The sequence below is a fragment of the Choloepus didactylus genome, chromosome 8 (assembly GCF_015220235.1).
Source record: "Choloepus didactylus isolate mChoDid1 chromosome 8, mChoDid1.pri, whole genome shotgun sequence".
NCBI classification, from domain to species: Eukaryota; Metazoa; Chordata; class Mammalia; order Pilosa; family Megalonychidae; genus Choloepus; species Choloepus didactylus.
In genome coordinates this window covers 142,436,149-142,456,709 of record NC_051314.1, presented here as the reverse complement: position 1 = coordinate 142,456,709, position 20,561 = coordinate 142,436,149, and the positions used below count along the sequence as shown (strand labels likewise).

At 44.5% G+C, this 20,561-nt stretch overlaps 1 protein-coding gene across 4 annotated transcripts in view; it reads right to left on the bottom strand.

The window, feature by feature from the left end:
* CAMK1D (calcium/calmodulin dependent protein kinase ID) overlaps nt 1-20,561 on the bottom strand; it is a 420,857-nt gene that overhangs the window by 35,496 nt on the left and 364,800 nt on the right. For all 4 annotated transcript variants that reach the window (XM_037845773.1, XM_037845775.1, XM_037845772.1 and 1 more), the window contains exon 6: nt 4,030-4,105. In XM_037845773.1, coding sequence (XP_037701701.1) covers nt 4,030-4,105 — 76 coding nt within the window. The remainder of the gene's footprint in view (nt 1-4,029; nt 4,106-20,561) is intronic.

Below are 20,561 nucleotides of genomic sequence, written 5' to 3'. Positions count from 1 at the left end.
GATACTGGGAGAACCTTCATTGCTAAAATAATTCAAGATGTATCCAGCACCTTAGGGATTTCTTGGAAACTATATGTATCCTGGAGACCGCAATCCACAGGAAAGACTGAAAGGATGAATCATACCTTAAAAGAAAACTCTAACAAAATTTGCCAGGAGACAACTGAACCTGGGATACATCTGGGCTGGTTGTCCTGCTTAGATCAGAGAAGCTCCCAGAGCAAGCTCAGTTTGAGCCCCTATGAAATTATGTTTGGAAGACCCTTTCTTAAAATCATTTGGATGCTGAGCATATAATTAATGAGTCAGAAGCTATAAAGTATGTTCAATCCCTAGGAGCTACCCTCCGTATAACAAACCAATACGCCTCGGACAGGCTCCTATTGCCCACTGATGTTCCTCACATTGTATTAATCCAGGGGATTGGGTGCTTCCTAGAAACTGGAAAAACGCAGCCCCCGGAGAGCCAATTAAATGCCCAATGGGGATGGACCTTGCCAAGTCTTGCTTGTTACTCACTCTCCTGTTAAGCTACAGAAAATCCAACCTTAGGTCCATCCTTTGAGATTGAAGCTCATCATCTTCCAAGAGGGTGATTCTCCATCTTCTCAAAGGAAGGCTGAAGCTTCATGTTTCTCAACACTGAAGCAAGAATGCCACTCTAATCAAGGTTATCCATCCCCAGGTCATACCTGTGAGCCCATCAAAGACTCAAAACTGCTTCTCAGGAAAAAATAGTAACATGAGTAATTTTAATGTAGATTGTACCGCTTGGCCATGTATTCCTCTCTTTCTTATTGGCTGGATTCTTTTTTTTTTTTTTTAATATGTACATTCCTCTTTATTTAATACAACAAACACGTAACACATACAAAAAGAAAAAAAAAAAAAAAAAACAACACTTATGTAAAAGGCCCTGTCACAAATGGCTGGATTCTTTTAATAATATTTTATAGGCTAATGTCTGCATGTGTCTTACCTAAACATTGGAAATCATTTTTTTGTGCACTGAATAGTTCAGATTACTCAATGTCTTAAACTTAAGTTCCTTAAATAGTAGTCACTAGCTTAAAGAATGTCTTTAGTTTAGATAATAAAAATGACTTTCATTATTTTTATCCTCATACTCTTATCCACTTGTAACCTCCTGTCCCATGGAAAAGTGGAAGGAAAATTTCATTGTCAAATCATCCCAAGCCTTAGCCTGGGGAAGACAAGTGAAAGATTGCTGGACATGTCACCCAAGTCCTCATATAAAATCCTCTTCCTATGTCACTATAGCAGAACAAATTTCCTCCAGGTTCCAGACTTATTCCCTCTAAAGGGCAGTCAGAACCTCAAATTTGGGCTTCCCATAGAAGGAGAACCACCCACTGAAGCCCCTTCCCCTGCTTCAATCTTACCCCAGCATATCTGATCCCTGGAAAGTGATATAAGGCATGGAACCCTACTCCTAAGTTCCTCCCAGCCACCCCACGTTCTGTATGGTCACAGAGCTGGTGTATTCTGAGTCTATGCAGGCAACCATAATCAAACAACATGCAATTATACAGCAAATGGAGTCCCTAATGAAACAGTGATCTTCTAGGACGTCACGAGGGGAACCATAAAAATAGAGGAATAAGTTTACACCTATTATACCATCAAAAGGTCTGATAATGACAAACCCTGGGAATTAGCATATAAAAAAACAAGGAACTGGAATAAATGGAAGAAAATCTGCAAAAATCCCTCCTCCAAGTTACACTCCTTATGTGAACCTTATAAAGGATGCCCCTTATCCGCTCTCTGGCATAACTTTAACAAAGCCCTCGATAGCCCTGAAGTATTTCAGCAAATACAGGCTCTACAGAAAACTTCTTGGGAAAACCTCTGTGCCCCCAAAGGGATATATATTTAGCTGTGGGAGCACCTTGAGCCATTTACCTTTTAAAGGTCTTGATGAAGGTATCTTTGAAACTCGTTGGGATGTCCCAATGTTTAAACAATCCTTACATAAAAGGTCAATGCACTCTAGGGTTCTTAAAGCCTGATATTTCTATATACCAAACTACTAATCATTGAAATAAATGGGCACTAGGAATGATCACAGCTGGATTAGGATTAGCAATAGGGCTGTTAGCTCCTTGGGATGGGCTCACCCATCATGAAGCAGCTCTGTGCAACTTGACAACTATGGTAGAGGAGTGTGCTAACTTTACAGTCGCAGCACTTGAGGCTATTCCAAACTCCATCAATGCTCTAAGCCAATGGAGTCACGGACAAGCCAATGGACCTTGACCATTTGCCAGCAGAATAAGGAGGAGTATGTGCAGCAGTAAACACCTCTGGTTGTACTTAGGTAGCTACCTCAACCCAAAGTGAATTAAATATACAAAAGCTGTGTCCTCAGGCAACTTGGTTACATAATACTAATAACCCATCTGCACAAACCTTAAGGAATCCATTAGGTTTCTAGTGAGTCCAGTAAAAACCACAATAAAAATCCTTATATTTGGACCAATAGTAAACTAATAGTTTCCTTTGTTTCCAAAAGGCTACACACCATGGGGCTATTCTCAGCAGCATCAAACAGAAATCAAGAACACAGGCCTATACTAAAACCAGATGTCCCCACATCCGGAGCCAGCGAATATCTTCCGCTGCAAGCCAAAAGGTTTCCTTCCTTAAACCCCAATCAATGCCCCTTGCCAGCAGGAAGTAGTTAGAGTAGTCTCTGTTCCTTATCCCTCAAGATTGAGGAATGAAACAACACAAGGGGGGATCAAAACTGCCAACTACTAACCCACTTTCCCACTAAAGCAGCCCCTCCTTTCCTGTCTTGCAGAAGTTTCCATTTCCTTTTTTTTTTTTTACCTCCCACCTCCTCATGTTTATTCATAAGACATTTGCTTCACCACAAGATAAGTTACTGTTTCCTCTCCCTTTGCAACACCTGCTAAAGCCAATCCTGGCCGGTTCTAGCTACAACAGCATGGGCTGTCAGGAGAAGCCATGACCTAAAATCACCACTGCCTAATTATAATAGTAAAAATCACACCCACCGATTGTGCTAAGCTGCCATTTTTGAGCATGCAACTCATGAAGTAGCCTGATTTGGGACTGCATGTGCTCCACTTAAGCCTTCCCCTTAACCAAGGTTGCCTGCTTGACTCTAAGCCACTACCCTAGACCCACCTACCCCCAAACTGCATAAAGGTCCCAAACCTTTTCAGCTTGGGGACACAGAGCTGATGCTCACCTTTTGTCTCCTTGCTGGTTGACCTCACAATAAACTCTTTTCTCAAAACCCTGGCATCATAGCATTGATTTCCGTGCACATCGGGCAATGAACCCACTTGAGCAGTGTCAGTAGTCACTGTGCTTTGAAAGTAGAAGCTCTTTATGACGATGTCTTGGTTTTATAGCTCACCTGGGCGTGGCCTTCACCTATCTTTGTAAGTGGTTGCAATCATGCAAGAGTCTGCAGGAGATGGCACCTAACTCCACCCTAAACTTACAAAAGCTGTCGGTGGCTTGTGTGCTGTAGGGAGAACCAGGTAATGACATGCAGATATCTCAGGGGTGATGTCTCCAGCATTCCCAAGAGGAGCAGGATGCCACCTACTTTTAGACCTTCTCCAATCCCTGGGTGCTCTGTTTGCTGGAAAACAGTCCCCTCCTTGAGGATGGCCAGGGAGCTACATTTAGTTCCTATCAATGACATGAACTGGTTGGCCTAATCCCACCCTGAAATGATGTTCCTTAATCAGCTCTGAAAGCATAACTGCAAAAGAAGTTGTAATTTAAAAGAGTAACTTTACAATGGACTTAAACCAAACAAAATGACAAAAAATGAAACTGAGCCTCCTGAAACATTTCCTGGGGTATGGAGATCAGGTGCCTGGAAGGGACTGAGGAATGCAAGGCTGAATTTTTGTTTCCACTACATTTTTTTCTTATTGTGATTTCATTTAGAGACAACCTAATATTTCCATAGTAGTTTGTATCCCTCTATCCCCAAGAGCAAGGTGGCAAAGTGACACTTACAAGATATAGGCGACCACCCCGATGGACCAGCAGTCAACGGCTTTGCTGTAAGGTTTCTGGGCAAGGACTTCAGGAGCTGCAGATGACAAAGGAGAGACACAAACCAACAATTTAAGTGTGGAAGACATAAGAGACTTTTTAGTTTTCTCCCCCCTTTTTCTTTTTCTGTCTGCTATTAGGCAGAACACTGTTTGAGTCTAAAAACTGGATTGAGAGATATGACTTATTTGTCACCTTTTCTAAGCAGAAAAAAATGAGGGCATGTTGTGTGCATGTGTGTGAAACTGGAGCTTGTCCATCACAATCAATCAAGTCAATCAATCAATCAGTGAAGACTTAATAGGTGCCCATTATATGCCAGTGCTGTGTAAGTAGTCCAGACTGGATGGAGACAGAGAAAGGTCATGTCCCTCTGCAAAGTCACCTCTGCTCAACTCAGAACCATTTCTGGGGAGGGTCTCGCTGGGTGCTGTGGGGTCACAAAGGCGGAGCCCCTCCAGCTGCCCCCCACCTTACAATCCAGGAGAGGTTAGAGCCACAGTCTGCTCTTTGGGACTCTGCACTGGGCCACCCTTTAGTTCATTCTCCAAGGTTTTGGATGCATCTGCACCATAACTTCATTTTCTCACCTGTGAAACCAGAAAAATGCAATTGAATCTCATCTCCTTGGTCTGGAAGCTCTCTTCATCGAGAACTCTGGAGCCTGGGGATTTGGGCTTATTTTCTACTATTCCCACACTATTTGTCCTTGGCCTTGTGGCTGCAGCTCAGGGTCATGTACCCACCCAGTCTCTGGCATCCAACAGCACCTGGCAGAGTGGGCACTCAATAAATATTTGCTCAATGAGCCAATTTTTACAAGAATAAACAGTAAATCTCATTCAGAAGTAAAATCTCCTTTCTACCCAAAGACATTGGGTTGAGGTGTATTTTAAGATACACTTTCCAGAAAAATCAAACAGCCTAGCTTAGAAGGCACTTGTTATATGTGGGACTGAATTCCAGGACCTTGGGTTGCATTTACTCGGGGGTCAGCATGATCATCACCATCATCACCATCATCAAGTCCATGTTTCACCGAGAGGGAACAAGTATCAAGGGGCCCAGTGATCCACTCAAGGTCCTGGGCTCTGGGGGCTGGCCGGCTGCCCCACACCCCCTCCTCTCAAAGGCACCCCACCTGTGTTAAGTACTGACCATTCTAAACCTTTCCTGATGTAAACCTGACAAATAGAAATGCTGACAATTATCAGGACCCACAGCCCCAGAGAAGTTGCACACATTACAGTTGTCCGACGTCCCGGAGGTAAATACAGAAGAGCTGGAATCTGCACCCAGGCCAATTTGACCTTTGCCCCTGCTCTTTCCAGAATATACTGGTTGCTAAGGTAAGTGTTTTTTCAGTCTGTAAGAAAAGTCCCTTTGTAGCAAATGGAACAGAGAAATCCTCTCTTTCATTATGTGGAAGGTATAGAAAGGAAAGGATCCAAACAATTGCTGATTGCCACCAGTTAAGACAGGGAGCAATAAAACCCCTGGATAATCCTCAAATCTCCTTTTAGGTTTCAGTCTCCAGTTCCTCTGAACTTATCAGACTTTTTTTTAAACAACTGCAAAATAAATACATCTGTACTTCCTTTCTTTGCTTGTTCACCCTCAATGCAGGTGGCAAAAGGAGAGACAGACTGTAAGGCTGGGCGCTCACACAATGGAGAAGTGGCCTTCAGATAACTGAGCTGGCTGCCCAGATACTTCCTTTTCCCCATAACTCCTAAGAGCATTGTTCTTAGACTCTTCTGTTATGGCAACCGACGAAAGGACATTTACCACAGGGAATGTCCTCCTGATTCAAGAGGCTCGTTCTCCGTGGCCACCCAGGCACAGACGGTGACATGTTTGCACGGAGTTTGCCATCGAGCTCCATGTGCCAGCCTTGTGGCCCGATGGAAAGGACAAAAGAGGCAGGGAAAGCTCATGGAGCATCATCTCCAGCTTCCCTCCAAGGGAGCTTGGGCTGTTGGGGGGCTCACATCACAGCGGGGCTGAGAGCTCCTTGGGGGACAGCAAGCCTGGCCTGACCCAGTCACGCCACGACTCTGGTGACAAATGGTGAGGAGAGACAGGGAGCTCAGTGCTCAATTTAGAGCATCAAGTCATGTCACACGCCATGTGCCTCCTGGAGTCTGACACTGGGAAAGGAGCACAGAGAAGGAAGCTGTAGGCACCTCTGACAACAGCTTCCTGAGTTTACAGACATAACTGAGCTAGTCCCCTGGGCCAGGATATGAGAGGTGGGTAAAGGGACCTAGGCATTGGAGAGCAGGTCTTACTCCCAGGATGAGCTAACTCTTGAGCTCTCCTTCCTCACAGCCTCTAGCCCTGTGGGTGGTGGTGGTGGTGGTGGTGGGGATTCTTTCGTGAACTACATCCTCCTCCTTCCCCCAGTCGGCAACTGATAGAAAGAACGCCCTGGCCACCATCCGTTGTGCAGAAAACAAGAAAGAATAAAGAAAATGGTTTCCTTCTAGAAATCCACACAGCCAGGGACACTTGCACATCAAACATTTCCCGTCCATCTGGCCAGTTTGCTACTGTGGTTGGGAATTGGGCAAGACACAGACAGACGTGAAAAAACGAGGGCAGGTTTTGACGCAACTTGGAGCTTGGATGTTACTTGAGACTTTGAGATGCTTGAAACCACAAACTATACTTACATAATTTTTTAAGCATGAGATTTTGTTCAAATGGTAAAGTTTATAACATCAAGTATATGGCTTGAAAAGGGAAAAAGATTTCTGGTTTGGATCCTAAATGACTAACAAGTAAATATCTGGGCAATGAGACTGGGAATGGAAGTTTATGGTATAAGTATTCCTTGTTCGTTTCGTCTTATTTCCTATCTGGGTTATAACAACAACAACGACAACGACGCCATCTTTTTTAACCAATTGGAGGCAGTTGAACCTTTTGCCTTCTGGGGAGGTTCTTTTTCTTTCTTTCTTTTCTTCTTATAAAATGTAACTACATTGCTACATCTCTCTGGAGCATCTGAAACAAAATGTGGTTCAAATTTCTTATTTAAAAAAAAAGATGCTCAGAGTTCTCGAATAAACAAATAAAGACAATTGACTGATGCGGTTAATGGGGTTTGTGTGACCACAGCTATGTCATCTTGGTCTTCTGTTTCTTGCTTTGGGCAGAGGTCAGGGAGGCCCAGCGAGTGCAAGGAGCTCCAGCCAGTCCATTTACATGCTCTGCCTGAGCAAGTTTCTGCACAGCCCCTTCCGATTCTGGTGCGGGAGTGAAAGAGAGCTGTCTTCACACCAGCCCACCTTCTCCTCCCTCCTGCTCTCCAACCCAAACAGCGCAGGCAGCTGTTGTCTTCATTTTAAGGAAATGAGAAGCCACTCCTCCCCAGGGGAAGACGAGGAGCCCCAGTTGGGCAATGTGGCTTCTGGACCTCCAAGCAAATGAGGGGTACACAGTTGATTCCTCTTCCAGCTGGAAACCTCTGCATCAACGCAGCTGATGAAACAAGCTAGCAGAACCTTGGCGGAGCTGTGCTCATGGTTCTTATTTACAGAGGTTGATCTTGATGTGGAAAACATCTGTTCATTGATAAAGTTGCCAACATGTAACGTACAAAGACTCTTTTTTTTTAAAGATAGAAGAGACAGATCTATCTTAACACAATAATTTATTATGTGAACCAACATGCTGATTGCATGACCAGTCAGGCCAAGCCCAAATGTTCTCCTGCTTGAATCTCCCGAGGACATTTTGTAATAGCCACAGGAAGTGAGCATTCTAGAGCCTCTTATCCAGCCCAGGGAGGCAAACCACATCCACTCTCCAACCCAGCTTTGGCCTTTTATTGCTCATGCCTTCTTCCCTGATTGACGTTCAGGATGGTAGCTACCTGCCCAGTGAGTTCTTCAAACTTTACCAGATGAAACCTGATTCAAGATTTGAGGAACCAACCTAAAGACTTCCAATCACATGCAGTCACTCCGGCTAACAAACAGAGATTTTGTAAAGGGGAAGTTCTTAAAATGCACTTGGAAAGAAATGCAGAGGGAGAAAAGAGAATTGCAATGGATTACACACACACAAAAAGAGAAAGCAAATTGATTTGGAAATAATATTCTCACCGACTTAAAATATTTTTCAAAATTTAGCATGGCATATATGCTCATGGCTAAATTCTAATTTCACTTTCCCTGTGATTCCTGGAACCAACGTTTCTTTGGAACATAGTTTGAAAAAGCCACTTCAAAGAGCTTTTTTTCATCTCACAGTAATTCTTGAAAAAATAAATCTTTAGGCAATAGTCAAAACCCTCCAATTTGACGTGGGGACAGAATCAGGATGTACACGTGCCATTAGCTGGGATGTGGGCTCTCTTGTTCTTTCTCTGTGGTGTTCTGCAGGTTTTATCAACTTGTCAAATTCACCTGGCCATTTCTGCTTGACCTGCTACCATTTCCTCCATTCTTTTCAACTGTGGCAATGTGAGCATGCAGGGTGGGGAAGGTCTGACTCAGGTCTTTTTAGGGTCCAGTTTTCACTCTTAGAACCAGCCAAATTCCCAAATTATCAACCTCATACCACATGGCAAGGATTCCACTATATTTCAAAAAAAAAAAAAACAAAAAAAAAAACAACACATAGCACCCAATTTACAACTTTCAGAAGAGACGTGAGCTTCTGGGCCAAGGAGGGGCAGAGCAAGTCTATCCGGAGCCTTGGAAAGTGAGGCCCACAATTCTCTCTTCCTCTGTCCTGCCCTGGGGCAGGGGCAGGGAACTTCAGTCAAGGAGAAATGACGTCCTCTTATAACTGGACACAGCAGAATTCATGTGTAGTGAAAGGGGCTAGCACCTCACCATCCTGACACCTTCTGATGGAGGCGGCTCTGAAACAGAATAACTTAACTGGACCTCTTGACAGAGAGAGCAGTTGTTAAAAAGCCCCAGGGCTTGCTGGTGATGCCGTCAGTCCCCAGGCGGTACAGGAAAGGGCTACTCCCCCGGCACAGCCATGGTGGAAGGGGGATGACTCCCGTGGAGAAGGGCACCCACGCTCCTTGACTGATGACAAGACACAGTCCCTGGGGGAGGTTGGTGGCTGGCAGGGAGACCCACCCTCCTAGACACGCTGAAAAAGATGTAGGCAAGACAGGTAGCAGGTCCAACCTCCAAACTGTCCCTTAGGCTTGGCCAAAGCCAGCCTATAGAGAGGGAGAGAGTGGGGCTGGGTGGGGCAGCTCTACCTGGGTAACATGTTGGGTTCTCCGGTCATTTAGCAAAATCCTATAACACATTAGCCTCTGGCACACTCCTATTGTAATTATATGCCCCAGCACTGCTGTGGAAATCACACTGTCAAATGCCAGATGTTGCAAGGTGCTTGAGAACAGGGACATATCTCTTGGGTTTCCTGTTTTCAGGACTTAGCACCTTCTGGTGGGTCAAACAAATGTTGGTTCAACTAAACCCAACCCAGACCCACACGTACCACTACTTCATCAGGAAAATGTTTTTCCAAATTCCATGCAATTGAGTTACAAATAAACTTAGCTGCCTGAAGTATTTTGCGTGAAAAGATGCAGGAGAAAAATAATAAACTAAAAAGAGGGAGACAAATGAATTTTGGAACACAAGCAACTGGAAAATTGGGAAGTACCTAGAGTAGGTAAAAGAGAGATCAATTGTTAAATACCTTTCCCTAAGTAATTGATTTCTGACATGAATTTTGGGGATGAAAATGAATAGTGGAATATGTCTCCCAGCATCTGTATGTGTTTTCAGGCACGTGTATGTGATTAGTTGTGCATGTGCCCCGCTTTCGGTATCTTCTCTCCAAGGGACTTCAGAATTACTAGGTTTAGGGCTTAGCAATAGTAAAAATACTGTTAAATGATTTCTCACAACTTACTCCCCAGGAAGATCTTGGGGTTTATTAAATCAGTTTCCTTCACTCTTCACGATAGAGACAGGACCCCACAGGCTTATTTAGTTGATGCCAGTAAACAACAGTTGATCAACCAGGGGCCTCTGGAAATCTCCACGGACAGATGTGGTCCTCCTGCTCAGGCTGAACTCACTCTCTTTAGTAAAACAGTAGATTCAGAATTTAAAATAATTAAATGTACCACTACGAGACTCACTACCAAGCCACTCATGGAAAATTCTACTCAGCAGGAAGCATCTTCTAGAAACCAAGCTATTTCATATTGATTTAGAGCAAGGATTCTTGGTAAAGGGAAGGACTCCAGAGATTTCAACAACAAGAAGAAAAGAATTTCAGAAGCCTTTCATCTTGTTTTTAAGACAATTAGGCTGCCGGTTTTTCCCTTCTGAAGGAGGGAGGAGGAGGAGGCTTAACCAAATGTAAATGAAAACTAAGAGACCAGCTGTCTTGTTGGGGGTGCAGGGGGTTGGGTGACGGTAACTCATCTTCATGCTGTTACGAAGAAGAAAAGAACTTTCCCTTTTCCTGAGCTCTCCAGGGTGGGCTGAGTCACAATTTCTGCCAAGAGAGTGGAGGATGCTGCGAATCCCTCCCCACACCACTGAGCTCATACTCGAGGTAACTTGCTCGTGACATGGTTCACTGTGGTTCAAGTTCTCCTGTGGGCACCGACAGTGATTCAAGGGCCCCCCGTAGGTTGGGCTTGTTTTTTGGCACTGGCTTGATGGGGTACACAAGGCCAACTGGGGACGGGGTTTCTCTCCTCCCCAGGCACGAGCCTCAGGTGTCTTCATCGGGGACATGCAGCCATTATGAGTAGATGATGGCAAGATGTGAGGGGTGTTTTTGATTTTCAAGTGTAACATACTCTAAATAAAACTTTAGAAATACTGAAGGTACACATCCAGGGAAAGAGCATATTTCCTCCAATAATCGAAGGATGAAGAGGGAGCAAATTGAAATAACCAGAAAGATATGAAGTGGGACGGAAGGGCTATGCGTAAGTTGACGTAAGGATAGGCCTTTACATAGTATTCTAAGAATAAAGTAATAGTTTTAAAGATGAAAGAGTAAGAGAGGTAAGAAATATCACTGTCTGGTTACACAAGATGGGAAATGGCTTCAGAATAGGGAATTATACTTTAGGTGTTTGGTTTTAAGCAAATAGTCAGTGACATTGACATTTCAGTGAGGAAAACCCTAGAATCCACTGCTTACTCCGTGTACGAACTTGGGCAAGCCATTTAATCTCTCTAAGCCTCAATTTTTTTCTGCTGTAAAATGGGAAATTAATAGCACCCACTTTTAGGGTAGTTATGAGGCCTAAAGGAAATAAGAATAAAGCAGGTAGTATCGTACCTAGCACATAATCAGTAAGTTATTACATAAGGGAGAGAACAGGGGAGCCAACACAAATTTAGGTTTTAATATCTTCTACAATTAAGGAAGGACAGGCCTTTAATATCATTTAGCACTTCCTGTGCTCCTAGCTTAATATAACTGAAATCATTCAGAAATGAAGATTTCCATCCCTGCAATTAAAATCTTCAGAATTCAGGACTGGGCTAGGGTGGTGTGGATGGAATCAAGCCACCTACGTGCCCGAGTCCTGATCCCTCATCCTGTGGCTGTGAGCCTATTCATCAATAAGATCCTCGAAGATGTTATTAGTTAAGGTGAGGCTGAAATGAACCAGGGTGGGCCTTAATCCAATAGGCTTGGAGTCTTGATAAGCAGAAGAAATGTGGACACAGCAGTAGGAGGAGGAGACGGAGGGCCACGTGATAGAAGTGAAACTATAGTTAAGGATAGTTAAGGATAGTTAAGGATGGCCAGCGAGCTGTCACCACCAGAAGTCAGGGACTCCAGAGAAGGCCTGGGCCTGCCGGCACCTTGGGGTAGGACTTGCAGCCTCCACAACTGTGAGACGATAAATTCCGACTTGTGAACCGACCAGTGTTTAGTATTTGTTATAGCAGCCTGGCAAACTGATATCTGGGGAGAATTCATTATCGTTTCATGCCTCAGTTTCCTGTCTTGCAGGGTCCCTACCTCTCTCTCAGAGGGTTATTCTCACTTGGAAAAGAATTTGAGGAATTTTTATGTGGCTTAGTTGAAGAGCTACATGGAATCCCTTTTTTTTTTCACCAGATTCTATTTGCTGTTTGCATCCAGAGCTAGATACTTGGATCCTACCTCATCTTCTTGACATTGAGGAGCTTCCACCAGGAGAAACAGATCCAGTGAGTTAGTGACACTGCAGATGCAGAGAGGTGGAGAGAAGGATTTTTTTTTAAAGTCTGAGAAAACACGCTATTTCTATCTCTACCCATTTATCATACTCCCTGACACCACTTTCAGAAATGATAAATGCAATTCTAAAGATCAAAGGAGATGATATTCAGCTTTTTTATTGCTAGAACCTCAGAGACACAGCTTTCAGGGGAGATCGTGGCCTAGCTAAGGCTGCATCACAAGAAGCACGTGATATAGAACATGCTTAGTCCCATCTTCTCCTTGGAAGTTCTAGAATTTTCAGCTGCAGGGGTGTCCAAAAAGAAAAGCCTATTTAGGGAGGGGCTTTACTGCGAGCACCTTGATAAACACTTTGTCTTTGCATCAAGTAGGTTTAGAGTATTGCATTTTAGATTGCTGGTAAATAAAAATACAGCTGAAATACGGAATCATCTTTTGCCTGGGTTTTCTCCTTGACACAAAGTCTCAGGAGTTGGTGCGGATGCCCTTGGGACAGCTCTGTTCTCCTTCTGCTGGTATAGGTTCTTCTACTAAATGTAGAATGCTAAAAAATGTATTGGTAAAGAGCAGCTGGCTCTGGTTTTCCCAGGAGCCTCTTGAATTTTACCACAGGCATGAGCTGTCCCCAGTAAAGCACCAAGCGGGTTTATAATTACAATTCTGATCCAGGCTGGGATTATTGCTCAAAGGCTCCCGAAGCCAAGATGTGGCTGGTGGGTGGAGGAGTGAGGCTGAGGGACAGGAAGGAGCTGGGAGACGGGAGGGCATCTGGTGTTTTCAAATGTGGAGAGACCTGGAATTCTGTGCAGCGGAGGAAGGAGAATGTTCCGAACAGGCATCCAGAGCAACGTGGCAACAAGTACGTGGGCTCTGCATTGCTCATGGGTTGTCCTGAAACGCAGGCTTCCTCTGTCACTGGCTTGTGGCTGCTGTGTGAGGGCGACTGTGTCCTCAGCCAGTCCCTTCTTTCCAAATCTGACTAGAAGCTCCACTTCAAAATTTCAAAGGCTGGTTACAGGCATTCTGATGCTTTGATTTTAAATCATGACCCAAAGAAAGACAGTTACAAAATGCAGTTTCTCCTTCTTGGCAAACGGTGAAACCCCTTCCCAACCTGAGGTGTTTAGAAAGGAGCTACTAAGACATTCTAGAAGGATGAAAAGTGCTTCAAAACACTGTGTTCAGGAGGGCTCAGGGAGGCTGTACATGTGGACAGGGGCTCCCGAAAGGCAGGGCTGTGTTGGCTTTGGCCACATTCTAGCGATGAGCTTTGTCCCTGCCCCTGTAATAAAGGAGCAGGTCCTACAGGTTTCCCACTTAGGGAACCCTGTTCTAATAAATGGATCTGGTTTGAGCATGCGGTGCAATAGATGTACACTGTGGATTGTCATTGCATAGCTGCTGAGAAAGAAAGAAGGAGAAAATTCTTATCCGGATGCTCTGTATATTCATCTGTGCCCTCCATGACAATATATCAGTTTCATAAAATTCGGTTTCAACACCAACAATCCGAGAGAAGGTGGACAATGATATAATGCTCGCAATCATGTGCCAAAGTAAAAAGCAAATAAAACATCAAGCTCTATATGGGAAAACCACCATGTAGAAAAGTAAAGATTAAAGGGTTGGGCGAGAAAAAGGATCCATGAGAGAAGATGAAAAGACTCAAGGCTGCCGAAGAGAACTGAAACATGTGATGTCCATCCATTTAAACCAATTTATTCTTGTCTGTTCTGAGTGAAGATGGAAAAAACATAAAAAGATGGCCAATATCCTCGACATATGGATAGTTACATACCTAAAGAATTACTGGGAAGCCACATATTTGTAGAAACATGTAATGTTAGAAAACATCACTTGGTTTAACATGTTTATTTTATGTATGGGAAACTGAGAGCCGGGAGCTGAAGTTAAGGACGGCCTCTTCTCTAACGCATGGCAGAGTTATGCTATGCTTGTGTTCAAGTCCCTATGCGTTGTCTGCAAAACTACAGGCTGGGTGGTCTCAAGCAATAAAGGTCTTCATTCAAACACTATGCTGGCTGGATCCCCTGCTTCCAACAGACTGCCATCATCTCAAGTCCCATGAAAAGCTCTAAAAACATGGTGATTGTAGAAATTAAAAGCCTTCCTCTTACCGTGTGAAAAATAATATGCTGCAGAATTTGACCAATTTGTTTCTCCATTTCTATTTAGAAAAGAACAAGACAAAACTCATCTAAACTATTTTAGGCAAGTTGAACTAGAGTTAACCAAGGGATTCTGCAGTGGCTCTGCAGGCAACACTGCACCCAAGTTACAGAAGCAAACTGGGATGGCTCTTCCCTCGCTGGCTTTAACAACACAACAATTAGCCACCCAGTATCTCAAGGACTATGGTTGTAGCTCTACTTGTAAACACAAAGATGGACCACAGATGTGGATGCTCCTTCCTGTTTTTGAGCAGCATCCAATAAAGAGAGTGGCGCACACTCCAAATGAAACAGTGCAAAATGATGAATCACCACTCAACAAGGCTCAATGGGAAAAAAAATTTCTCTTGGCTCCAAAACATCACAAAACAGTTAAAGCCCTTACCATGCCTGTTTCCTCTCCTTGAATCACCCTGCTGGTCAGGGAGCACATGTTGACTTTCCTCAGAGGAGACACTCACCACATAATCTACAAAGGATGGAAGTTCTATATTTTACCCCCAAACCAACAGAACAAGACCTACAGGATCTGAGAAATACTGATGCACAAATAGCAGCACTAAGAAATGTAACAACAGGCTTTCTTCTACCAAATGGAAGTATATTTGTCATCTTTAGTGTCTTATCAATTACATGATTGAAGTGGATGCTTTATGTGACTCATTTTATGTTCGGCGATTCAAGAGAAACTGTTTGGACATTTTCATTAATGCAGCTGAACAAGCAACATGTCATTTCACCAACTTTCTTTGCTCTGAATATTATCTCTTTTTGGTGACACCAAGGAGAAGGTTATATCTGAGGACTCCATGAACAGGATTCCTGGATGATAAATTTCACCTGTCAACTTGTCTAGGTGATGGCGTCCAGTTGTTTGGTCAATCAGGCCCTGGCCTGATAGTTACTGTGAGGGTATTTTGTGGATTTAAATCAGCAGTCAGTTGAGTGCATCTACAGCTGACTGCATCTACAATCAACAATAGAGATGGCCTTCAGCAATGAGAGAAGTCTCATTCAATCAGCTGAAGGCCCAAAAGGGAGAACAGAGGATTTTGGCAGTCAGAAAGAAGAATTTCTATCTCTATGTCAACGAGCCAGCTTCTGCTGGAGAATTCACCAAAACCTTCATCAGAGTTTCCAACTTATGGCTTGCCCTATGGAATTCGGACTTGCCCATCCCCATGGTAGTATGAGCCAATTCCTAGAATAAATTTCTTAATGTTTATAGGTATCTCCTGTTGGTTCTGTTTCTCTGGAGAACCCCCACCAACACAATTCTGAATTCAGGCCAATACTGTATCCACTGTCACCATGTTACACTGTGGGGCTAATTTCTACAAGGCGGCCCCATCATCTTCTAAATTATCTCCAAACACTGGTTTTCACGAGCTCTTCCTCCAAGCCAAACAAATCTGCTAATTTCTCCCAGACCCTCCAAGAAGCAAATCCTGGCTGGGGCTCTGTTCCCCTTCTAATCCCCACCCGTGACTCACCCCACCTTTCCTGAGTTCTAACACCTCCTTCAAATCCTGCTTCCTCCAGTCATTTGGCCTTTGCCCAGCCCTCTCTTGCATAGACTTTTTATGTGGCTTCTGAAATACGTCGGTGGCTTCATATTTGAAATATGCCACCATATATGGATCCTGGTTACTGTACTCTGTCGAAGATCCTTGAGTGTTGACAGAGCCAGCCCCATGCCCTGCCCTCTGCAGGAACTCAGTACACTTGCACAGAGAGGTGCCGGCACCTCCCGCTAAATCCACGGCCTTGCTGCCTGTAAAGGGATATAAATCTGGCCACTCGACAGCCATGGCATGAAGAAGAGGGAAGTTCAAGTGATTAGACCCCTGATGCTGAAGGCCCCGTGTGCACTGGGGAACTTGGGAACAAGCAGCCCTTTTTCTTTTTTTCTCCTTCATTATTTCTTCATTATTAGAGAGCGCATTTAAATGGAAGTAATTATGCTGATGTTTGGAAAATTAACTCTTCAGCTGAACAGTCATTTAGATAATAAGACAGCATCAACTGTGGCTCACAAATTGAAACCAACACTTCTACCTACAAAAAGTCTGAACCAAAGGCTATAAAGCTGTATACTGCTACGTGGGGGGAGAGAAGGTTTACCTCATGCTGCATTCAGCCAATGTGTGACCCTCAGAATCAGGCGTGGGATACAAGGACTGTCTCCCTTTTCCATTCCAGATGCAGAGTGGGGTCGGCTCTGCCTTGCTCAAATAGAAAACTGCCCATGGGGAAGGAGGCTGTGGCTTCTTCGTCCAAGAGGCAAAGCTGTCTCCCCAAAACCTGGCAGGGATGAGCCACTTCCGTGGTGAGGATGGGTGGAATGGTGTGTGTGTGTGTGTCCAACCCCAGGACTGACATTACGCTGGTGTGCTTTTTTAGGGGAGCTTATTAATTTTTTAAATAAACTTTACTTTCAAAATAATTTCAAACCTAGAGGACAGTTGCAAAAAGACAGAGAACCCTAACATATCTTCCACCCAGATACCCAGATCCACCAACTTTTAACATTTTGTCACATTTGTTATCATTCTATATCTAATCTATCTATCATCTATCTACCTATCCATCCATTTATCTTTCTTCTATATATCTATATCAATATCTATTGCCATTATTATCATTATCTATCTTTCTATCACCATTATCATCTATCTATACTGATATCTATGTTCATCATATTTTCTATCTATATCTATCATCATCATCATCTATATCTATCCATCATCATCATCTACCCATCCATCCATCCATCCATCCATCCATGCATCCATCCATCTCTTATCTGCCCACCTATCTTCTATACCTCTGGTGTGCTCTTACAAAGACCTGTTTCAACATCTTCCCAGCATTACTGACTGCAGGCCACCCTGACTTAATTAATAAAAAACCAATTAATTCATAACTCAAGGTCCCCCAAATCCATGGTCAACAGCCAGCCCTCATCTCATTTGACTTAGTGGCAACATTTGACACATTGATACTTTCTCTGTCTTCCAGGATATCAGCTCTCCTCATTTTCCTCCTCCTTCGCTGGTGCCTCTCCTGACAACCCCAGGCCGAGTCTGCCACCACCAGGCCCTCCTATTCCACTGGCCCCCTAGAGATCTCACCCAGACTCCTGGCTTTAGGATGTGTCCAGAAGCTATCAGTTCCTAAACACATAGCCCCAGACTGCACCTCTGCCCGGAACTCCAGACTCACACCAGCTGCCTCCTCGGCCCAGTGAACTCTGACCTATCACCCCCTGAACTCCTCCAGCTGCCCCACAGGTGTCTCCCTCTCCCTAAAGGCAGCTGCCTCCTTCTAGGCACTCAGGACAAAAATCACCCTCGACTTCTCTCTTTCTCTCTGTTCGGTTTGCTAGAGCTGCCATTATGCAAAATACAGAAATGGATTGGCTTTATAAAGGGGATTTATCAGGTTATAAGTTTACAGCTCTAAGGCCATAAAAGTGTCAAAACTAAGTCATCAACAATAGGATACCTTCACTGAAGAAAGGCCCATGGTGTCCAGAACACCTCTGTAGGCTGAGAAGGCATATGCCTGGCATCTGCTGGTCCTTTACTCCAGGGTTCTGGTTTCAAAATGGCTTTCTCCAAAATGTCTCTGGGCTTCTGTCTCTCTTAGCATCTCTCTCTCAGCTCCTGTGTATCCTTGATTATTCTCCCAGGGTGTTTCTCTTTAAGCATCTGTGGGTTCTCACTTAGCTTCCCTGGGGCAAACTCTAGGCTTCATCTCTTAGCATAGCATCTCCAAACATCTTTCTGTCTGCATCTCTAAGTGTCTGGTTCTGTGTTGGTGCCTAGCTTCTCCCGGGGGCAAACTCTGTATTACATATCTTAGCTTCTCTCCAAAATGTCTCTCTCAGCTTCTCTGAGCTCCTTGTTTATGTGTGAGCTCTCTTAAAGGACCCCAGTGATCTAATTAAGAGCCACACTAAATGGGCGGGGCCACATCTCCATGGAAATATTCAATCAAAAGGTCCCACCCCACAAGATTGATCAAAAGATCATGGCTCTTCTGGGGTCCATAACAGCTTCAAACTGGCACAATCTCAAACACAACTTCCAATTTTTCATAAAATCATGACACTGCTTTCAAAATATATCTGGAATCTGACGGCTTCTCCCTGCTCCCTATCCCACCAGCATGGTCCAAACCCCACTTGCTCTCACCTGGATCCATGTCAGAGACCTCTCTGCTCCCCAGGGATCCTGTTAAAAGTCAGGTCAGGCCAGGCCTCAACTTGGTCCCCTCCACAGCTTCCCATCTCACCCCAAGTAGAACCTGGGGGCTAAACAATGACTTCTAAGTCCTGGTCTACACACCCCTGCCCATTACCTCCCAGACTTCATCCTCTGCTGCTGTCCCCTTTGCTCGCTCCCCCCTTTACTGACACCCCCGCTCCTGCCTCAGGGCCTTTGCACTTGCTATTCCCTCTGCTTGGAATACTCTTCCTCCTAGTAACTGCATGGTCAGCTCCTTTTTCCGCATGAAACCTTGTCACCTTCCTAGTGAGACCTGTCCTGATCTATATATTTAAAATTGCAAGTCCTTCTTGCCCTAACCCTCATGTCTTATCCTCTTTCCTGACTTATTTTTCCATAGCACTTATCACCATCTAACATACAAGTTAATTCATTTAGCTATTTGCTAATAGTCTGTTTCCCTCCTGCTTGAATTCAAATGTCATCAGTGTGGGGAGTTTTGTCCTTTTTTTTCCTTTCCTTTCCACTGATGCCTGCCTAGGGCGTAGAACAGAAGGGAGGTACTGAATAAATAATTACTGAGTGAATGAATAATGTAGCACTTATCACACATTATTACATTTACCTGCTGGCCCTCTGTCTCTCGCAACACTGTGAACATTTCGAGGTCAGAGACTACACCTTGTTCACACTTTTATTCCCAACACCATTACTGGCTGTGCTGGGTAAATAAAAGAAACTCAGTAAATGCATGTTGAATGAATGGAAGGGGAAGAGAGAAAGGAAGGATGGCTAATTTTCATGAACCTTGGGTTTTTGTTCAATTCAACAAGCATCAGTACACAGATGAGTAAGGCACAGTCCCTGCTCTAGAAAAACCTACAGACTAGTTGGGGAAGACATAGATAAATCTATCTACCCTAATGTGATGTGACCAGAGCTGTGATGAGAAATGGTCAAGAAAAAGGAACGAGATAACAAAAGAGAGGTTGGGTGCAGGAGACAGTAATCAAAAGGAGGTAATTTTAAGTGGAGTTTCGATGTCTGAGTAGGAGTTTGCCATGAAGCCCATGGGGGAGGAAACAGCCCAAGCAGAGCCACTCCCTGCCCAGGTCCTGTCCATATAGACACAAGCTCCTCAAGGAAGCCCATACACAGTGCAGGAGCAGACTCTCCGCAAATATGAACAAACTGAAGAGCTGTTTTCCTAGAGACCTGCCCTTTCCCCTGATGTCTGACACAGAATTACCCACCATGTAGGGCAGTAAGAGTGAGGGGCATGAGCAAGCACCATTGCAGCTCACCAGAGCTGACATAGCAGGAGACAGGTCCAGACCCCTGGATGGCAGACACTTAGAAACCCGAAGACAGTGCCATTCGGTGGGCTCTGCCAACGCCAAGAAGCAACACTCCGTTCTGAAAGTGCTGGAGCTTTACCAACATCAGAGCCAAGAAGAGGAAGTGTGTGATGCGTTTGTGAATATTTGCATTCTTTGTTGGGATATTTAGATCACAGCCTGAGAGCCGACTTCTCCAAGGGGAGATCTGGGTGGGCTGCCAAACCTTCAGCAGCTTTCTGGCCTGGAGAGGCCCCGGCACCCGGGGATTTGCTGAGACGTGTCAGCCGGGCGCAGAGAGACGGCCCGCTTCCGAAAAGGCCCCTTCATATCCTAATGTCTGTGATTCACTTGCGGGTGGCGTAAACAGGACCACCCCCATCTTTCAAAGAGAATAAACTTGACTCACTCATTTTCATCTGCTGTCTGCTGGGTGCTTGGACTGAACTGGACACATTCACCACACACACAAGGCACACTCCCCCTCACCCCTGCTGCCCCCGTGCGAGGTGCACACGCATATGCATGTGTGTAAAGCACAC